The following is a 22,217-nucleotide window of genomic DNA, read 5'->3' as shown; positions in this document are numbered from 1 at the left end:
AGGTCCAAGCTGTCTAGAACTGAGGGGTTCTTCTTGGGGAGAGGGTACCAGGGGGGTCCCCAGGTAAGTTTGTTTTGAATTGAAACACCCTCCTTGGAATGAATTACCTTAATTGATATTATTGTGACAATAAAATGCCATCGTAACAACATCGATAGAGTTATTTTATTTTGTCCAAATCGCCCAGCCCTACAGAAATCCTGTATAATGCCATAAAGATAAAGTCATTATGCTTTACATGCTTTTTTAAATGTAAATGTACACAGAACCACACACAGCTGGTGTAATGCACAATGCATGTGCAAAGTGCTCATTACACCAAACTAGCAAGTGACACACTGAAGGACAGAGCCTTCAGTGTGGCAGCCATGCTCCAACTATGGACTCTTTCAAGGCTGCCTTTAACCCATTTAGGCCTAGAATTATTGAATGTTTTAACCAGTGAAAAATAGCAGATATACAAGCTCACAGCACGGCACCAAGTGCCGCGCTGCGAGCTTGTAGATCTGCTATTTTTGAAAAAGTCGTGAAAATGTGTGCAAATCTTTGAATATATGTATTTTCAAAGCGAACGTTTGTAACTCAGATTTTGCTTCTGGGTGGTCCCTGGAACTAAATATTTTGAGATGGGGGTCCGTGGCCAAATACATATCATTTTGGAGGTCCTTCACATGAAAAGGTTTGAGAACCACTGACATAGTAGTCTCTTGAGAACAGACTAACTGAGCTCCAGTTAAGTGAAAAGGACCTTTTCTTTGACAATGGCTGGCCAGATTGCTGACATAGAAACATAGGTTTTTCAAAAAGACTTAGAAGGATTCAAAAGACACTTATAGAATCGGGTCAAAATTCGAATTTTCACGATTTTTTTAAAATAGCAGATCTACAAGCTCGCAGCGCGGCACTCGGTGCCGCGCTGTGAGCTTGTATATCTGCTATTTTTTTATATTTAAAGCATAAAATATTCTCTCAGGCATTAATGGCAAGTGTTTGTTGTTTTGTTGTACCGTATGTTCATTGTCCTTGGGGCTCATGAAAAGCTATTATTATTGTATTCAGATATTCCACAAGGCTCGGTTCACAGCTCAAGATAAACCGCAGCTCACTATAAACATGCCTTTCCAGTTATTGTTTTAATCCAGGAAGCTGGGGACATGATATCGTTGAGGTTGGGCAGAATCCTCGTATCTTCATATTTCAACTTTTTCGTAAATGAATGAATTTGCTACTTCGTCAGACTAGTGCTGATTTGTTCCGTTAAGTTAAAGTGTGTGTCTGGGGGCTTTAACCGGTATTAACAAGAGCTTTTGACTAAATAATAACTACATAGCGTCATTGTCGGGTGGAAACCTTGTATGTCCAAAATGGTTTGTTTTTATAATTATTTTTTTTTACTCTACAAACACACAACGCCTCGCAGTGCGAGGCGTTGTGTGCTTGTAGATCGGCTGTTTTCACTACTTTTGTGCAACGGCCTTGTCTGATGAAGCAGGGCATTACTTCGCGAAAAAACATACACATTTGAAACTTGGAGATACAAGGTTTCTGGCCGACAGTGACGATAGGATCCAGGCAAAACGTTTTTCTGTTTCCTGAAAAGTCGCAGTTTTGGACATACAGGGTTTGTAGCTCAATACCCAGCTCAGCTCTTTCATCACGCGATGTGTTGATTCAGCCAGCCAGCCATTCAGTCAGCACCCTGGCCACAATATGACTTCCGGTTGGTTCTCGCCGAAGTGGCGGAAGTGCTGCGTTTAACAGAAGTTACGTCATGTTCAATTCCACTGGGGAGACAGGAGAGTGTTTTCTGCTGGTGTTTCAGTCCGAGTGTATCAAAGGGTGCGTTCGGAAATGCGCACCGGGTGTGTGCTCAGTGTAGTGAGTGCCTAAACCCAACCCTAATCCTAACCTCAGTAAAACTATGCCTAAACCCAACCCTAACCCTAACCTTAACCTCAGTAAAACTATGCCTAAAACTAACCCTAACCTAAACCTAACCCTAACCAGACCCGGTGCGCATTTCTGAACGCACCCTTTGATACACTGGGACTGAAACACCAGCAGAAAACACTCTCCCCTGGGGAGACAGCGTTTTTTTCTTTCGGTGCCTTTTATAGATTCCGTTGGTGTGACGTTTGTTATTTGTTTGCTGTGCCTGCGAGCACAACTGGAGGGAAGAAAAGGCGAGAGGGAGAACAGAAAAATGTTGCTGCGTGGAATAGATTTTCAGGAACCGCACTGTGATTGGTTGAAAAAACTTCTGGCGAAGCTCACTTCCGGGGAAGCTCACACGGGGGAAGTTGAAGGGTCTCTGCCTGATATTGTCACCAGGCTTTTCTCTTCGCAGATGAGTCAGTCAGTCAGTCAGTCAGTCAGTCAGTCAGTCAGTCAGACCAGTGGTTCTCAACCTTTTCAGGCCGCGACCCCCAAAATGATCATATTTTAACTGGGGGACTCCCACCCTGAAGAGTTGAGGCATTACATTTTGTATAACACGGTTCTATTGTGAAAATAGCAGATCTACATGCTTGCGAGGCGTTGTGAGCATGTAGATCGCCTATTTTCACAATTTATGCCTCTAATATTTGACAATTTGGTTGTTTATTTTGTCATTTTAGAGGTATTAAAAAGTCCTTAAATTGACACTTTAGATATGTGTAGATAGTAGATACCCTCTATACACTTAAACTTTATGTTAGTTTGTTTACTCTTGAGTGAGAAAACAACGTTGCACATTAAGTTAATCATCTAAATAATTTGGAGACCCCCCCTGGGGGTCCCTACCCACAGGTTGAGAACAACCAGGCAGTCAGACAGTCAGCCAACCTATCCAGCCATCCAGTCAGCTAACCAGTCATGCAGCCAGTCAACCAGTCAGCCAACCAGCCAGCCAGCCAGTTAGCCAGCCAACCAGTCAGCTAACCAGTCAGCCTGCAAGTCTGCCAGCCTGTCAGCTAGTCAGTCAGCCAGCCAGCCAGCCAGCCAGCCAGCCAGCCAGCCAGCCAGCGTTCCAACCAACCTGTAATTACCTCCTTTGTTCCGCTGCAGTCAGATTAGTCTTCCAGCCCTCAGAGTTGTTTGCTCAGTGCCAGCCACAGTCTCTATCAACTTCATTCCCACACTGCCTGCCTCCATGCCTCTCCCTTCAACACGTCCACTGGCACTGATTCTCTATCACGAGGAATTCCAAGGACCCCCCGTTTGAACATTTTCTTTGTCAAAAGATGACATGTTTTCAGATACAAGCACGTTTCTCTTATAAATGTCAGGGCTCATCAACTTTCATGTTAATATATTCAGCTTTCAAGGACCCCGAGTTTGATATTGTCGCTATTGGGCATGAACCATGAACCTCTTTATCTCCATGTTCTAACTTTTGACTTTTTTCGTAAATTAACACCCCACTTGATCTTGATCATACTACAGCATCACACACCAAAGCATCAAAAGTATCAGATCCGCAAGCTCTAAACATGGCGTGGAACGACGCGTTTTGAGCTTGTCGATCTGCTACTTTTGCATTTGTTGCAACCGTCAGGTCGCATTTACTATCAAAACCTCGACCAGCTGTCTGTCTGTCTGTCAGTCTGTCACACGTCACACTTTTCCCCTGCTCATAAATGGTAAATGGTAAATGGTGCATTTATATAGCGCTTTTTATCCAAAGCGCTTTACATAGATTGTGCATTACATTCACCCATTCACACACACATTCACACACCGGTGGTGGAGGAAACCATGCAAGGCACCAACCTACTCACCGGGAGCAATTAGGGGTTCAGAGTCTTGCCCAAGGACTCTTCGACATTAACTCAGGGGGAGCCCGGATTCGAACTGGGAACCCTTCGGGAACCCTTCGTGCTCTAATAACGGTTTCTCTACCCCTGAGCTATGCCGCACCACAACCGTTGCCCCGATCCATGGCAACCTGTCAAATCTCACATGACCCTCTTCTAGCGCCACCATGAGGCCAGTTCTTGCAAAACACATTTATGGACACAGCTCCTACAATTTTTGCCCAAAAATCACGCAAATCAGTACACAGTATGTCTATACTCATGTCATCAACATGGATCTGTCCCATTTAGCGCCACCTTCAGGCTGATTTTTTTAAAACACATTTTTGGACACTACCCCTACACATTTTGCCCTAAAATCACGCTGCGACCTGACGGTCGCTTATCTCCCGATTAGGGTGTCTTACTGGTATCCTTTGTATTTTTGTATTTGAATCCTGAAAGGTTTTGGACATGTGGACATTTGGACTATTTTACCCGAGTAATGGAATCTGGCATTTCCCTTCAGGAACATATTTGTTTTTTTATTTCTATTTTCTGCTAAGCAGCAAGCTATATGTTTAGCTTTCATTTATAATAGGATACATTTGCGCTAATGTAACGACAAAACTGAAGTGGCATGGGGAGGATAGCTTCCGTTCTCCAGACTGTATGGAAGCTTTTGAAAATTGTGGAAGGCAACAGTCTGGCCATAATCCGGTTGGCTGAGAATCAAACCAGGGATTTGCTGTCAGGCATTAGAACCCATTTAGCATGTGTCCTAACCGCTTGTCCACTGTGATGCATCTATAAATGAATCCATTTTGTACATTCTGTACATTCCACAATCTTTGTGCTAGAAATGTTGTTCAAACTTCAACTTGTTCAGCTTTAAGCGGTTATTATTGCTTGTACTTTTCTTTTTACAATATTGTATAGTTTTTGAGATTTTTGAAAAAACATCGAGGAATCCATTGGGACATTAATTCTGTCTTTACCATATATATTACCACAGGAGGAACTTCTTTTCTAGTTCCCTTTCTTCTTTCTTTTTGAATTAAAAGGGTCTTAAAAGTCCTTAAATTGTCACTTTACTGTCATCTGTGGACCCCACCTCCCAAAAGAAACAGTGCTACAGGACTTTTTAGAAAGCTGAAATCCGGAACTTATATGTTCTTTGGAACTATCTGTACGGTAGATTATGTTTATACAATTTATTACACGGCTTGGTATTCAAGCTCGATTGGGATTGGTCAGTCACGACATTGGGCACTCTTTTATTTGTTGATGATAACCGACTGTTGCAATGAACAATAGACTGTTGCTTTAGACAGATTATATTTCATATCAATCTGTGTTGCTTGTCTTTTAACTTCTTATTGTATTTTATAAATGCAGGGCATTAATTTCATTATATTCCTATTATATGCACATAATGATGAATGCCAGTGAAGGTTTTTGTCAGAGATATTGGAAAGTCAAACTAGAGACTTCCTTTTTTTAACTTTTTAACTTTGCTTTGTAGGCAAAAGTTGCTATCCACAGACAAAACTAGACTGCACTCTGTCGAGGTGCCAACTTGCACCTTGTGCTCTTGTGGCCATGTATGGCGTGCAAGTACTGCAATCGTTCTGTTGGGTGCTGTCTGTATGTATGTGGATGGGCAAGTTGGTAATTTGTCGGGGTGCCAACTTGCGCGTTTATATCAGGGCGCACTTGTTGATGGTGACGTCACCAACAATGCTCATTGGCCTCATTGGCTACGGTTTGGACGGTCCCTACACAGACACATACAGAAACACCAAACGCAGTACCTGCGCCCTCTGCTGGACACAGAGAAGCGTTTATACAGGCTTGTAGTCCAACTTGGACTCCAGTTTCTTGGAATCCGCCACCTTGCGCACAGCTTTCATAAAGTCCTCCTGAGTGACGTACTCGCGGTCCGAGCGGATGGCGAACAGCCCCGCCTCCGTGCACACGTTCCTCAGGTCGGCTCCGTTGAACCCGTCCGCCAGCTTCACGATGGCTTCGTAGTCTATGTCCCCGCGCTTGGTGATGGGAGCGGAGTGGATCTTCAGGATGTCCAGGCAGGCCTGCTCGTTGGGCAGCGCGATGTGGATCTTGCGGTCCAGCCTGCCGGGCCGCAGCAGGGCCGGGTCCAGGGTGTCGGGCCTGTTGGTGGCCATGATCATCTTGACCCTGTGCAGGGTGTCGAAGCCGTCCATCTGGTTCAGCAGCTCCATCAGGGTCCTCTGGATCTCCCTGTCCGCCGACGTCCCCTCGGAGAACCGCCGGCCTCCGATGGCGTCGATCTCGTCCATGAAGATGATGCAGGGCTGGTGGTCCCTGGCGTAGTTGAACATCTCCCGGATCAGCCGCGCGCTCTCGCCGATGTACTTGTCCACGATGGAGCTGGACACCACCTTGAGGAAGTTGCAGTCCAGTTGACTGGCCACGGCTCTGGCCAGGAGAGTCTTCCCGGTGCCCGGGGGTCCGTAGAGCAGGCAGCCCTTCGGAGGGACGATTCCCACCCTCAGGAAGAGCTCTGGGTTGGTCAGAGGCAGTTCGATCACCTCTCTCAGCTCGCGGATCTGCTCGGACAAGCCCCCGATCTGCGAGTACGCCACGTTGCCGGGGTCCTCGTGAGACATGTTGTAGACCAGGGGGTCCACCTCTCTGGGCAGGTACCTCATGATGGTGAGGGTGGTCATGTCCAGCGCCACTCTGGTGCCCGGCTTGAGCTGCAGCTTATCCAGCTGAACGCGACATCCGACCACGTACCGCGGTCCGTTCGTAGCCTTGACGATGAACTTCTCCTCGGTCAGCTGTTTGAGCACCTCTCCGACAATCTGCCCCACGCTTTGCAGAGCTTTCAGGTGATTCTCCGACTTGTCGTACTGCTTGGTTTGCTCTCTGAGCTGCTCCCGCAGTTCTTTTAACTGTCCATGAACTTCCTTATGTTCAAGCAGTTTCCTCCTGTATTCTTGAAGTGCCCTGTCCCTGCTGTCTGCCATCATGCCACCAATGTTGTTGTTTTCCAGCTAAACAGTACACTTGAGCTCCGACATGGACCTCAAAGTTCCCTTTTAAATATATATGAGAGTTCATGTGACAAAACGGTGACGTCAATCATATACTGTATGGTAAGTCGGCTATGACATCATGTCTATGACATATGATATGACTCCAAATATGGGCAAGGTTTCAGCCCGATCACCATACCATTGACTTACATAAGAAATTATGTTAAGTAATTCAAAAAGTATAAAGAACTGCTGTGGTTTGTGAGATTGGATATGTTGTTTGTATTGATTGAATACTTAATTAACAGTTTGCAAAAAGTACAGAGGTACAGTTATACAATAATGCTAAAAGAATACCACAAAAGGCCATTGTGGTCCTGTGTATTCATCAACACGTAGACGTGAGATGGGTGTAGACCATTCTGACGACTCGTGAGACAGGTTAGTTTTGCCCTACTGATGATGTGTTGTTGCAATAGTAATCCCGCTCAGTACGAGAGGAACCACAGCATATTACTTTTTGATAGAAGAAATTATAATACTAGGATCAGTAAAAGTATATCTACAGAAAAACAGTGGGGATGGGGAGGGGTGAGGATTGATTTTGGCAAGCTAGAAAGAAGACTTGTTCAGGTCAAGTTGTAAATTGCAAACAGACAGGCGCACGCACACAGACAGACTCTCTCATAGACGGTGAGCCTCTTGCAGAGCCTGGCCATATAAATGAGGAAAGTGAAGGTTTGAAATGTCACAAATCACAATCATTGTTGAAGGTCTTACACAAAGCGAGGCCTACAAAGCAAGGCTAGGTACTGTAGCAATAGCAACAATTTTAACTGTAATTCATATAGGCTCATATGTTGAAAGTTTGTTTATTTGACAGGGACAGCACTCATTAATGGACATGTCAGTTTTCACTTCAATGTAAATGAGCCAGAGTTAGCCACAGGCTAATTTTCATCTGTAGTCCCTGGACCTTAGTGGTGATCAACCCCCCAATCCAACCCTTGATGCTGAGTGCCAAGCAGGGAGGCATTGGGTCCCATTTTTATAGTCTTTGGTATGACCCGGCCGGGGAATTGAACCCCGACCTCCCAATCTCAGGGCGGACACTCTAACCACAAGGCCACTGAGCTGGTAAGTGGTTAACCCTCCAAGACCCGAATTAATTAATGTATGTTTTGTACTAATCAACACCTTCAAAGTACAGTACTTGAATATACTTTGGTCACTTTCCACCTCTGGCGTCACGCTCAGCTGTGAATTTCCATTACGCAAACATGCAGAACTTTGTACTTGTGTCAGGCGACGGTGTCACATAGTGAGAATAGCCGATCTACAAGCTCTACGAGCTTGTTTTGGATGCACGACACCGTCGTAGAACATAAGTCTAAAATCTGGCTTTAGCGCTGAACTTTACATCAGGGGTCCTCAACGTTTTCAGGCCAAGGACCCCTTAGTTGAGAGAGAGATGAAGCAGGGACCCCCACAACCTTTCCATAGATTCCATATTGTTTCATCTTTTGACAGCACAATCATCAGTGTAGTGCATCACCTCAATTTGTGTTTTCAGATATTTAACCACTTGAACCGTCAATACTCCTCAATACTATAAAACTTGACCTTTCTCTCCCACGTTTCTCTGTCTGTCTTGTGCAGTTTCCTGGCTCCAGCCCAGAGAAAGCGTCCTCCACCTCGCAGTGCGTCTGGGTCTGCGCCATCTGTCCCGCTTCCTAATACACCAACCAGGAGGTCAAAGGTTATTGACCTTGCCCAATGAGGAGGGAGACACGCCCCTCCAGCTGGCTCAGGGAATGGGACAACATGACCTGTTCACGGTGCTGGGAAGGTACGTCCTTTTTTTCTATGTCATAATGTTAAAAGTTCATAATGAATCTACTGTACATCATCGTCTGGCTACAAATTGTCATATTGTCTTTCTAAATGGTGAACCGCAATATTTCAGCCAAATAATATGCATCAACTAACGGGGAAGAAAACCCACATAATGTAAACAATGTGACAAGAATTTCAGTAGGCTATGGGAGCTGAAGAGACGCCACCGTATCCACACTGGAGAAAAAACATTCTCTTGTAAACAGTGTGACAAGAGTTTCAGTTATTTACACTACCTGAGGAAACGCCAGCATATCAACACTGGAGAAAAACCTTTCTATTGTGAAGAGTGTGGCAAGAGTTTTAGTCTTTTACATAACCTGAAGGCACACCAGCGTATTCACACTGGAGAAAAACCTTACTATTGTAATCTCTGTGACAAGAGTTTCAGTCGGTTAAATCGCTTGAAGACACACCGGCGTATCCACACTGGAGAAAAACCTTTCTATTGTAAAGAGTGTGACAAGGGTTTCAGTTGGTTACTGTAGATTACCTGAAGACACACCAGCGTATCCACACTCCACTGTAAATAGTGTGACAAGTGTTTCAATGAGTAACCGAAGACATCCGGGATTCGGGTCGAAGGAGATCTACTACAACTCCAGCAATTGACCCTGCTGAACTGGCTATTTACTGTACTGGGGTTGGCTGCTTCAATTGTTTATGAAGAAGCAGAGTTTGGCAGACATGTCAGCGCAGCATTGGAGCGTGGGAGTTTTGAACACACTGCTGACCACATAGTCACCTCCTGTTCACTGTATACACCACCTTTAGAGGCCGGCCGTAATCAGACAGTAGTACTAGGTTCTGAAAATGTCCGTTCCCATTTCCTGAAACTTAGCGGCGTTGGATGTACAGTACAAGGTTTCCGCCCGACAGAAAAGGTTATGAGGAATAACTAGAAAGATGCAATTCTGGGAAATTGCAAGTGTGGTGATGTGAATTAATTCTGTCTTTGAATTTTCCCCATTCAAGTCAATGCGGAAAATGTATTGACTAATAAATTAATGGATATATGGATCTCTGATGTCATCAATATTAAGCCCATATCTTGGAATGCCCATGTATGGACATACTGGTCAGTCTCATGTGGTCTATGACGTCGGACATCTATGATGTCACTAAGTCAGTCATCTCCATATTTTGGGAAAGGTTTAGTTTTTGCATTTTCCCATACAAATTAATTCACCAATCAATATAATTAAACTATAATATAACATATCTCTTTGCAAAATGCAGCACACGATTCCCGATGAAGCCGGTCGATTTGGTGGCATGCCCAAGTGCAAGTGCATGCCACCAAAACTGTGAGAAGAAACAGCCGATCTAGTAGATCTGTTATTTCCACTACTTTTTGAAAGTGCTTGAAACTATTTGAACATTTCTCAACATGGAAATGATTATGACGATCCTGCAAAATAACTGCGATTACCAGTAATAATGGTGACAGGCCTAAGCGAGAGCAGAGTGCGGGATGCTTTGTTCATGTATTTTTCGTTCAGCTGAACGATGTGGATGTGTGAATAGTTAATTGCTGGGATAATTTCATATTCCCCCCCCCCCCATATAATCATCAGGTATTATGATTATTCTCTAGGATTTCTTTTGTGTACAGTGTACAGAAAGTGTTAAGATTGTTTTTATTTGGCCACACCCACCTGCTCATTAAGTATGCCTGGTTGTCAGGTGGGTGGTGACCCAGCTGAAGTTAGCCACACCCACATATGTTGTTGAATGGTAAAAAGGGAGGGGATGATATTATGATGTCATTATATCAGTGTATTTCAACTGGGCCTCAGCTTTCAGGAAGTAATAAAATACACAGGGAAGACATGTTTGCATAACCACACCTAGGGGTCTATTAGAGTAACGTTAACTCCATTAAGGATGTCCATAATTACAACACCAGAGGCAGTGCCACAGATCACGTTCAACCCAGAGTCAACTCAAAGAAAGGGTCAAACTCGTTCTTCTGCTATACTACAAAAATGTGGAATGCCTTACCGAAGGCCATAAAGGAGTGTGGATCACTAGCATCCTTTAAAATTGCCCTGAAAAACCACTTACAGGCAGCAGCCGTTCGCAACTGGTAAAAACCTAGCCCAACCCTACCCTCCCCTGCCCCTTCCTTGTATATACTTACTGTTTGTTTAGACTTACTGTTTTCTTTTTTTCCCCTTTTCTTTACATATCTACTGCATAGTACTGTGTTCTATTTGTCTGTCATTCAATGTTATATGAGATACTTTAATGGTTTCCTGTTGAAATAAGCTTAGTCTTTTCATGGATCTCCTTTTAGTAGACCTTGTACCAGTGAACTGTACCGTCATGAAACTGTACATTTTCCTATGCAAACATCTAATAAAGCCTTCAATCAATCAATCAATCAATCAATCAATCAAGACACATACAAAACAGAAAAAGTACAAAACCATGGCCTCTTTTAGGAAATCACAGATCTGGACTTGGCCTGACAAAATGACTTTGTCATGACTCATGACTTTTACATTTTGAATCCTAGACTTTTACTTGTAACATTGTATCTATACTGCAACATTGATACTTTTACTTAAAGTGGGAGGGACACGAACCGACGTGATCTCTCTGTAAACGCTTTGAAACAGTCCGAGAGCCAGAGAGAGCGCAGCGCCTCCCGGCTGACTCGGCTCGCACTGACCAGGAAATTGAGGAAGTATAGCCTCAACTTAAAATGTATTTTAATTGTAATTCTGTGAATATAAAATACTGTATATCTACCCAATCGAATATCTTAGTTACATAGATATCGTCCACATAAACTAGTTTGTTCATGCTTATTCATTATAATTATCAAAATCGCTCGAGCACCACCACCAAATCTGCCCATCTTTAGCTCCATCCTCCCCGGCTGGAATTCAGCCTTCAACCACCCACCAGCGGGGGTCGTAATCCACCGACCACCATGGTGATTTTTATCATCTCAACAAATAAGCCAAACTATCTTGAATTGATATGAACAATGTTGCTAAAACTAAGATATCAAAGCGGTTACATATTTCTTATATGCACAGATTTAGTAATAATAGACATTTTCCCGTGAGGCGACTTCCTGGTTTTCATAGTGTGGGCAAGGGGAGACGGACCAGCCGACCGACAGTACAGTACATACAACGAAGTACAGTAGAGGCGCGCCGTGACATCAGAGATAGCCTGAATTATCTTTTTTTTTGCGTGTCATCACAGCTTCAAGTAAAATATGTGACTAATTTTTCCCACCACTGGTTCTTAAACCATGCATTCTCCTATTAGGCCCCCTGAGCGAGCGGGCGGCCACGGTGCGGACGTGCGCTGCGTGTGGTCGGACGGCTCTGGCAGCACGCTGAGGTTCTGGCCCGGTACCGACTCCCTGAGCCTCACCCTACCTTCTGATGCAGAGAGCAGGCCTCAGGACAGCATCACAGTGCTGAGAGACCGGCTGAAAGACCACCACGTCCTCAGACAGGTGAGCAGTGTTGTTTTTCTAAAAATGTTTTTTATCCCACGATTTTTGCAACCCATTTTTCTCACCCGGTGACTACCTAACCTGTAGTCCTGGTTTCCGCTCTCCCCCTGCCGCGCCAGGGGACATTGGGGAGCACGCGGCTGGCTAGGGGGAGGTAGTATAGAAACCAGGACTACTGCATGTTTTTGTGTGAGGGCCTATGCCCAAGGAGACACGGGGAGAACATGCAAACTCACCACAGAAAGGCCCTATCGCTAACCCCACCTAGGGTGTGGGTGCTGATGACGCGGGTGGAGGAACACGCCCCCAGCGCCCACAGCTTCCCCCGGCGGGAATCGAACCCAGGACCTTCTGGCTGTGAGGCGAAGTGCTAACCACTGCACCACTGTGCCCCTGAGCAGTGTTGTTTTTGACAGCAAATTTTGATTTAGTTTTGGTCATAGTCTTTTGAATAAAATGTCATAATTTAGTCACCTGAAAGGTTTTAGTTTTAGTCTACAAAGCGACACTTTGTGAGCTTGTATATTGGCTATTTTCAAATATCCGAAGTTTTAATATGACTTAAAGTTATACCATGTAACTTTTTTTATAAAACAAATCTTAAAATTGTCCTAACTGTTAAATCGCTAAAGTTTTAGAACCCCCACTCTGTTATTTTCAGCTTCTGAAGCCTTCTCTTTATATGTTTTCTATGAGTTGTGAGGGGGGGAGAATTTCCCGGCAAAATGATGTCATCTCCCACATGATACACTACCGGCCAATCACAGCGCCGATCATACACCACCGGCCAATCACAGCGAGTCTTGCTGTCTCTAAAGGAAGTAGCTTCCCTCAGCAACTGTGTTTACATTGGTGAAGGAATCTTGCTTGCTACTCCCTCAATCCTGGTCTAAAAATGATGGGAGACGGCTCTACGGAATCGTATCGGCGAGGCGGAGGTGCTCGCGACGGCCGCGGGGGTCCGCGCGCGGCGACTCCGGCCGAAAAAAGCAATACCGCTACTGACCACTAGTTGAGCAGCTTCCACAGTACAGCTTTAAGTGGTTAATGTATGTTTTGTAATAATAATCAAAACCTACAAAGTAACTAGTAACACAATATCATAAAAGTACAAGTAGTTTTCATATAATTTGAGTGGAGTAAAAGGTACATTTGCCTCTGAGATGTAGTGTATTAGAAGTAGTTTTGAAAATACTCAAGTAAAGTGAACATTCCTCAAAACTGTACTTAAGTTCAATACTTAAATGATACATTTACCTTTACTTGAGTAAAAGCTACTTTCCACCACTGTATATAAGGCCTATAAATTCAGCACTTACCATTTATGGCCAACACCAGGTAGAAAGTGGGCAAATAAAGGAGCCATTATTATACAGTAATAATTTGCACTGTGCTGTTATTATCAGTATAAAGCCATGTGAACAGTGTTTGCCTTCTCTTTATGGTCTGCAAACAGTTTGCTATGGACCTAATAAACTTCTCACAGGGCTATGGACATTGTGATAGCAATGGCGGATATGTCATGGCACAAAAACAACACTGTTTCTTGTAAGTCAGAGGATAACAGGCTATGAAGGACACATACAGTAGGTCCGTGGCAATTATAACAACATAATTGCTACTGTATATCATTGTGTCTACAATAGAAGCATAATGACAAAATAGCAATGCTTTGTTCCAGATCACGGCGTTCAGGGGTCCCACTAAGATGGAAGGCAGTGACCACACTCACGCTAGCGATGCAGGTAAGCAGATTTGTCTGGAATAAATGGTCCAGTTAAAAGTTTAACCCTGGAATTGTGTCACTTTAGATTGTAACCACTTTAACCATTATTTTTTTGCTTTAGCTATTAAAAAATAGAGTGCCACGCTGTGAGCTTGTAGATCTGCTATTTTAAATTCTTTAGCAAATCTTTGAATATATATATTTTAAAGCCAACATTTGTAACTCAAATATTTGCTTCTGGGGGGTCCCTGATACATTATATTTTGAGATGGGGTCGGTGGCCAAATTCATATCATTCTAGGGGTCCTTGACATGAAAAGGTTTGAGGACCACCGACATGGAAACATGCGTTTTTCAAAAAGCCTTACGAGGATTTAGAAGACATTTATAGAATAGGGTCAAAAAGACTTAAAATAATGGTTATAAAATAAGTAATAATGTGTTTAATAATGTGTTAAATGACTTTACCATGTCCATCCATTGCCTCTGAACTGTTTATTAAATGGATATTCAAAAAGCTACACTGTCCAGTAGTTAGGATAACAAAAACAGGATACGAGGAGAAGTTGTAGCCTTGACCGCTCAGTCCCAGAGAGACTTGAGCTTGAACTTGGATCGAGATGTTAAGAGATAAAGTGACCGTATGAGGGTTCATTATTGGGGCACGAATTTAGGCGTTCCAGTCTCAAAGACTGCTGAACTGGCTGGTGTTTCAGTAGGAGCAGGGACTAAAGTGACTGCTACCAGGGACGTGCGAAAATAGCAGACCTCCAAGCTCACAACGCGTCGCAGCGCGACGCGTTGTGAGCTTGGAGGTCGGCTATTTTCGGTACTTGATACCACACTGAACTAAGCATAATAAAGTGAATACTGGGATTTCTACCCAGAGAGGGCAATTCTTTCAACATAAGATGCTGCACTCAAGTTCAGGAGAGTTTGGATAAGACAATTTTGGATGCTGCCTTCAGGTATGGCATGGGAAGAGGGGGCATTTCTTTCACCATAGTAAAAACTGCAACTCCATGGTCTGGAGAGGGCACTTTTTACAGACGGATAAAAGGGCAGGGGCTCAAGCCCCGTTTGATGTCTATGTGTGCACGTGCCTGACTTCTGTTGGGAAAGACACCAGATGAATAGATTTGGACGTTGTGGTTGAAAGCACACATTCGATGACGGTGGTGATGCTCGTGTGTTAGTGTGATGTGTGAAGAGCAACTCTTCCCCGGGTGACCCGAGAATGTAACTGCGGGATGTGATCAGACTGTCTGTAAGAACAGACTGTCAACAACCACTCAGTGAGGAATGTTAGAGTAGAGTTACAGCGCTTAATATTAACCCTTCATTACAAAAGCAACATGCACTGTTGAGACCCGAATGACGCACACAGACAGGGCTGTCACAATTATTACATAATCGTCTAATCGCATTTATTTGACATAACCGCGGTTATTTTACATAATCGTCATGATCGTTTCCATGTAAAAAATCCAAGTAAGAAATAGTGGAAATAGCAGATCTACAAGTTCACAACGCGTCGCAATGCGCGTCGCAGCGTGACGTGTTGTGAGCTTGTAGATCGGCTATTTTCAGCACGCAACCAAATGTAAAATCAGTCATTACGACGCCATCAAGGGCTGCCAAAATACAATTTTAGTTGACTAAATCAACTGTAGATTTAGTCGCCTAAAAACGTATGATATTTAGTCGACTAAAATTAGACTAAAACTAAAACTTTTCAGTTGACTAAAATTATGACTACTAAATGACATTTTATTCAAAAGACTATGACTAAAACTAAATCAAAATTTGCTGTCAAAAACAACACTGATGCAGTACATGAGACACGCGGAGCAGTCCCTCTTTTTCCAGCGTCAGCGCTGTTGCGGAGCGTCGGCATGCCCCGGTAACCTGAGTGCCTTGGAGATCACTCGGCTATTCAGGAGGGAGGAAAGTCCTTTCGGGCGTAACCAAACCGGACAGGTCGAGGGTGAAAGGTCGAAGCACATGTCATGAAAGCAAGGTACACCAGAGTATCGTGGGTGGTACGCCGTCTGAGAACCATGTTGTGGACTTCAGGCACCGTGGGAAAAAGTTTTTTGCTCTTTCGTTTTCCACCACAAGAGCTAAGCTTCTTTGGGCGGCAGGGGCGTCAATTGGGTATGGCAGGGGTATGCAGGGCGGAAAATAAAAGTTACTTTTAACTATAAATCCACGAATGTCTCTTTGTCTATCTGTGCTGGTTATTATGTTGTTAAATTACATAAAAATGACTACAAATGCAAAATTTAACAAAATGGTCACTTAAACAAGGTATTATAATTATATTCTCCACACTTGTATTCTCCCCATCTTGACAAAATGGTATATTCCCAGGTTCCGTAGGTCAGCTGCACAGGTGCAGTGCATTATTGTTAATTGTGGCACGTTTACTAACATGCCAATTTTAGCTGCACTTGAACAACCGTTCCAGGCTGCCTTATCCAGCCCAAGAACCGTAGAAACAGGGGGAAAAACTTAAATGTACTTCTTAAAATAAATGTATCATGCCTGTTGCTAAGGTATGGCAACATGACTGGTGTCTTGCACGCGCGCACCTTCGCGCGCGTGCAAGACACCAGCCATGTTGCCATACCTTAGCTTTTTCTGAACTGACGCTACTGTTGGGCGGCCTAAGCTGAGTGGTTAGTGAGCCTATAAGGGAGGCCCCGAAGGTCCCAGGTACGATTCCAGACCTCAGAAATGTGTCCCTGAGCAAGACACTTCCTAACTGTTCCTCTGTGGGCAGCACACAGCTGGGTGAAGCTGAGAACAGAAGTTCCCCCGCGGGATGTAATAGGTATTATATAAAAAATTACAATAATAATAATAAGCGAACCCCGCTGTGCTGTGAACTGCATTTCACCGGTTCTGGAGTTGTTTCCATTATACGCTACGACTGGGTTTCAGATAAGGTTCTCTGAACCTGATCTGGGCCCAGCTCAGGAGGAGGTGCTAACCCTGAACCTGAACTGGGCCCAGCTCAGGAGGAGGTGCTAACCCTGAATCCTGGGAACCCACAACTCAGAACATATCCTTTGATTGTATTTCTAAAATAGCTATGTTCACTTTTTATTGCGATCGTCAGGTCACTGAGTTACTATGAAAAGCTCCACCGGCTGTCTGTCTGTCCGTCACGTCACACTTTTGCCCCTTCTTTATCTCTGGCACCATTGGTCCTATCGATTCCAAACTTTGCACACACACTCCTTGGATAGCAACTCACAACTGATTTCTCACATGGCACTCTTCTAGCGCCACCATCAGGCCAATCTTTGCAAAACACATTTTTGGACACTGCTCCTACAGATTTGGGCTCACAGTATCTCTAAAGTCATGTCCATCAACATGGATCTGTCCCATTTCCCATATTCCCTCCTGATTGCCTACCATTGCCTTCTAAAGTTTGTGTATGCGACGTGACGGTCGCTTATCTCCCGATTAGGGAGTCTTACTGGTTAATGTGGTTATATATATATATATATATATATATTATTGCATGAGCTCTCCATCACAGAACATCATGGCTTTTGTGTGACGGAAGGTTCTGGTGTTACCCGCCGCAATCAAGAGAAAGCATTACTGTATGTCCTGACTCCTGCACGGTGCATACTATTTGTTTACGAACACCATATTGTTGTTGTCGGGTGGAAACCTTGTATGTCCAAAACCGTTTGTTTTGTATTTATCATTTTAAAAATGATTTAAACTAGTGAAAACAGCCGATCTACAAGCACACAACGCCTTGCACCGCGAGGCGTTGTGTGCTTGAACCCAACACTCTTCGCACAACAGGAAGTGAATGAAACCCCGCTGACTTCCGGGCAGAAGCGTGTGTGTGTGCGTGTGTGTGTGTGTGTGTGTGTGTGTGCGCGCGTGCGTGCGTGTGTGTGATGGGATGGGATGGTGCACCAGTGGATGCACTACTCATCAAAGAGAGGGAAGAAGTGATATTGGATCGAATTAGCAAATACTCTACACATTTCTTTCTCCGAGCGCACATACACGCACACGCACACACACACTCACACACACACTCACACACCACATAATATGTATCTTATTTGACCTCTAATGGCTGCCTGTGGTAACCATAGAGACGACAGAGACGATATACCATTGACAGCAGCATGGAGGGGGGTGCCTCTGTACTGGCCTGACTCGAACAACTAATCATTATGTCACTTTAAACCCAGTGTGGTGTTCAACCCTTTTCCTATATCAAGATCCATCATTCATTAGGCACATGAGCCACAGACCACCGTTTGATGAGATTTAGACCCAATACTATGTTGTTGTTGTTGGATACAAAAATGTGTTAAATAAATCTCACCTGTGCGAAGTGAGCGGTGCAAACACAACACACGTGCATATCTCCTTGTATGGGCCGTTCTGTCCGTGACGTCAGTTACTATATGTGTATGAACGCGGAACTCCATACATGGAGATAGTGAAACATTCCTGTAACCCCAAAAGTCCATTGAGTTCAGAGGACGTTGCCTGTAAACTTTTTCGTAACCCCAAAAGATCAATGGACTTTTTCTGTCCCTTTTCTGAATGGACAATTAGGCTATAACGTCCAATCTGACGGGATTGGTCATGCTTCACGTGACATGACAATATCGTCGTTGCCGGGTGAAAACCTTGTACGTCCAAAACCGCTTGTTTTGCATTATCATTTTAACCCATTCAGGCCGGGTACACATTTTAGTGTAGGGAGGGGCTTACAGTACATAATACAGTATGTAGCAACATATTTGTTTTTGTAGGCTAATTTCTGAACTATAGGTTAGGCCTAAATGGGTTAAAAATGGTTTAAACTAGTGAAAACAGGCGATCTACAAGCACACAACGCCTCGCACCGCGAGGCGTTGTGTGCTTGCAGATCGGCTGTTTTCACTACTTTTGTGCGACGGCCTTGTATGATGACGCAGGGCTTTACTTTGGGAAAGAACGTACACATTTGAAACTTGGAGATACGAGGTTTCTGCCCGACAGTGACGATATCTAATATAAATAGCAAGACAGAATGTTATCAGGAACAGTACGCAGTGCAACCACACTTGCAATATCCCAGAACTGCACCTTTCCACAGTAGTTTCTTGGGCCAGCAGAGCGCACAAGTATTGCGTTCGGCTGCGTATGTGTGTCAGTGTCTGTGTCTGTTTAAGCCCGTAGCCCAATCAGGGACCAGCATTTCTGGCAACGTCATACTTAACAGCCAATGAGGGACCAGCATTCCTGGTGATGCCAGTGGTGATGTCCTCTGGCGATGCCAGCTCTGCTGGTGCACAAGTAGGCCATACATGGCCTACTTGTGCACAAGAGGCAAGTTGGCACCTGGACATAGTGCATTTCTAGTTTAATCTATGTTTCCTTTATCTCTGTTAGATCCCAGCGAGGAACTGTGTGCGGAAGAGCGTGGCCTGGTGGACAACGTGAGTCTTACACAAACACTGTGTTGTAATGATCTGCTTCATTCTGTGCACCTGTTTTGGGTGCGAGTGTGTTATTGTCTCCACCAGCTGAAGGCATGGGGGAGAGTATGTTTTCCCCTCCGTCCGTCAGTGCGTGCGTGCGTGCGTCCGTGTGTGTGTGTGTCCCTGTGCGTCCGTGTGTGTGTGTGTGTGTGTCCGTGCGTGCGTGCGTCCTCGCAGTTTGTTACCACCTAATCTCAGTCGCCGTTGGCCCGGTCACTGCCAAAATGAGCACACACACTCCCTGGATGCCAATTCAGAACCTTTAAATTTTTTGAGTAACGGACCCCAACTCTGCTCGCGAGGCGTTGTGTGCTTGTAGAGTGGCTATTTTCACTATTTTAAATGGTTTTAGAAATAACAACAAAAAAGGAAGGTTTTGGACATGGTTTCCACCCAACGATATGCTTATTTCATCTTTAGCCCAGCAATAAGCAATCTTCCATCAAGCCTAGCGTCTCAATCTATCATATTTGAAATGCTCCAGTTGGGATTACAGTATGCTCTTCCAGCTTGGGTCATGGCAATCTGGCTTCATTGCAATCTTGGCTATAAAACCTTTGGGCTTACCCCTCAATCATTATGCGCATATTCCCACCGAACCATGGTTGACTAATAATAATACATCATTTTCCCTAGTTATTTACCAAGATCTGTTGCCAAATTTCTGATGAACTAGGTTACGACGATCTGGCGTTTCATGTAACCAGATGACGCCATCCAGCTGCATGTTCCCCTGATATTGACAGACAATTCATAAATTCATAAACATAAATTTCCCAGAAACCAGATGCTTAGAGGCCAGTGGTCATCAATATGTCCGTACACTGACAAATGTGTCCGCTTGGCCTTGTCCGTAGAAAATGTTAGATTTCATTTTTACATAACATTTTAATGTTCTTATTTTGATCTTAAGCCCCAATTACCAAATCTCAGTCTCCGAGTTTTCTTCAGAGTATGTTTGTATGACACTGGGGGGCGCCCGCTGGCCTACTGGTCCAGGTGCATACCACTTACGCATTGCCACATAGGCATGGATGCCTGGTGGCGTCTCCGGTTCCATTCCCAATCTGCACGACCTTTGCTGCGTGTCGCTCCCCATCTCTTCCCCCCCATATCCTGTCAGTCTACTGTCCTATCCAATAAAGGCATAAATGCCCCCCCCCCCCCCCCAAAAAAAAAGAGATTTTGTATGACACTGATTTACTATGAGACTATGGCACACTTGGAGTCCACTGGTACAGAATTTACTAGTACAGAGGCCACCCTGTTCCCCCAGGTACATTTTCAGCAATGGGATACTTTACTGTAGTTCTTTTGTTGAGCTGGTCATTTTAAATATTGGTTCTGATGTCAAAAAAGTGTGGAGATTGCTGTAGATTGACTCCCACTGTTCCTGTTCTATAATATAATTGTTGTTGTCGGGTGGAAACCTTGTATGTCCAAAACCATTCGTTTTGTATTCATCATTTTAAAAATGATCTAGGCGTTGTGTGCTTGTAGATGTGCTATTTTCACTAGTTTTGTGCGGCAGTCTTGTGTGATGAAGCAGGGCTTTACTTTACGAGATAACGTACACGTTTGAAACTTGGAGATACAAGGTTTCTGCCCCACAGTGACGCTATACCATCCATTCTGCAGGTGTTTGAAGAGCATCTAGTCCTGTCCCTGGACGAAGATGAGGACGACGACGATGTGTGTGAGGAGCTCCAGTCCTTCTTACCAGGTACTGATCCACTGCTGTGGGCCTCAAAGTGGGGTCCAGTGCAGACCAGGGCACCCCCATTCTACCAGGTACTGATCCACTGCTGTGGGCCTCAAAGTGGGGTCCAGTGCAGACCAGGGCACCCCCATTCTACCAGGTACTGATCCACTGCTGTGGGCCTCAAAGTGGGGTCCAGTGCAGACCAGGGCACCCCCATTCTTCGAGGAGGTTGCAGGGTGTCCCCAACTCCCAGTTAAATTAAAAGTTTCGCCACTCTAAACCTATATATCGTCACTGTCGGGCAGAAACCTTGTATCTCTAAGTTTCAGATTTGTATGACGAAGCCCTGCTTCATCAGACAAGGCCGTCGCACAAAAGTAGTGAAAACAGCTGATCTACAAGCACACTCGCGGTGCGAGGCGTTGTGTGCTTGTAGATCGGCAGTTTTCACTAGTTTAAATAATTTCTAAAATGATAAATTAAATACAAAACAAACGGTTTTGGACATACAAGGTTTTCACCCGACAACGACGATATGTCAGATTGTCGGCTGTTTGAAAATCGCCGATCTACAAGCTGACATTGTGACACTATTGAAAAGAGAATCCTTGTTTTTATATCCACAGTATATAGACGTAAACTGGCAATAAATTCAGGACACAAGAGAAGAAAAGAGATTAGTAAGGTCTACTTTTCAGTAAGGGATACACGGCTACAGCTGTAAATATTTTGTGTCATGGACCTCCATACAAGATTTGGGTTGTTCGGGGTGCCAACTCAGAGTTTCCCGAGTTTGTATATACCCCGAGTTTGCCGAGTTTGGACCTCCAAAAATGTACTAGTCATGATCGCGATTGCGAAATTGCATGTTTAACCCCCATAACAAACCCCATCTTTCAAACGTGGCTGCCATGTTTGTTTACATAATGTAAAAACATATTGGCTGATATCTCATGAACGGATCTCATATCTCCCTGAACGGATTTCCAAGCAGATTTTTTTGTTTGAAAGCTGTGAACAGCGTGACACACGTGGTGCATGATCTTAGACATGGGAGTGCATGATCCGTGCACTATGAATTACATGGGAGTCTATGG

The 22,217-nt window shown here is 44.3% G+C and overlaps 1 protein-coding gene across 1 annotated transcript in view; it reads left to right on the top strand.

Moving 5' to 3' along the window:
• The window catches only part of arhgef28a (Rho guanine nucleotide exchange factor (GEF) 28a), a gene marked incomplete at both ends in the record, with an annotated part of 154,239 nt that overhangs the window by 8,494 nt on the left and 123,528 nt on the right, over nucleotides 1–22,217 (top strand). The window contains 6 exons of the mRNA XM_080742851.1: nucleotides 5,613–6,680; nucleotides 8,459–8,648; nucleotides 11,984–12,176; nucleotides 13,858–13,921; nucleotides 19,330–19,376; nucleotides 21,057–21,141. Of these exons, the coding sequence (XP_080598977.1) occupies nucleotides 5,613–6,680; nucleotides 8,459–8,648; nucleotides 11,984–12,176; nucleotides 13,858–13,921; nucleotides 19,330–19,376; nucleotides 21,057–21,141 (1,647 nt within the window). The remainder of the gene's footprint in view (nucleotides 1–5,612; nucleotides 6,681–8,458; nucleotides 8,649–11,983; nucleotides 12,177–13,857; nucleotides 13,922–19,329; nucleotides 19,377–21,056; nucleotides 21,142–22,217) is intronic.

The sequence above is a fragment of the Nannobrachium achirus genome, assembly GCF_963921795.1.
Source record: "Nannobrachium achirus genome assembly, chromosome: 15".
NCBI classification, from domain to species: Eukaryota; Metazoa; Chordata; class Actinopteri; order Myctophiformes; family Myctophidae; genus Nannobrachium; species Nannobrachium achirus.
The sequence above is the reverse complement of the archived record's forward strand: the minus strand, read 5'-3'. Positions and strand labels throughout refer to the sequence as shown.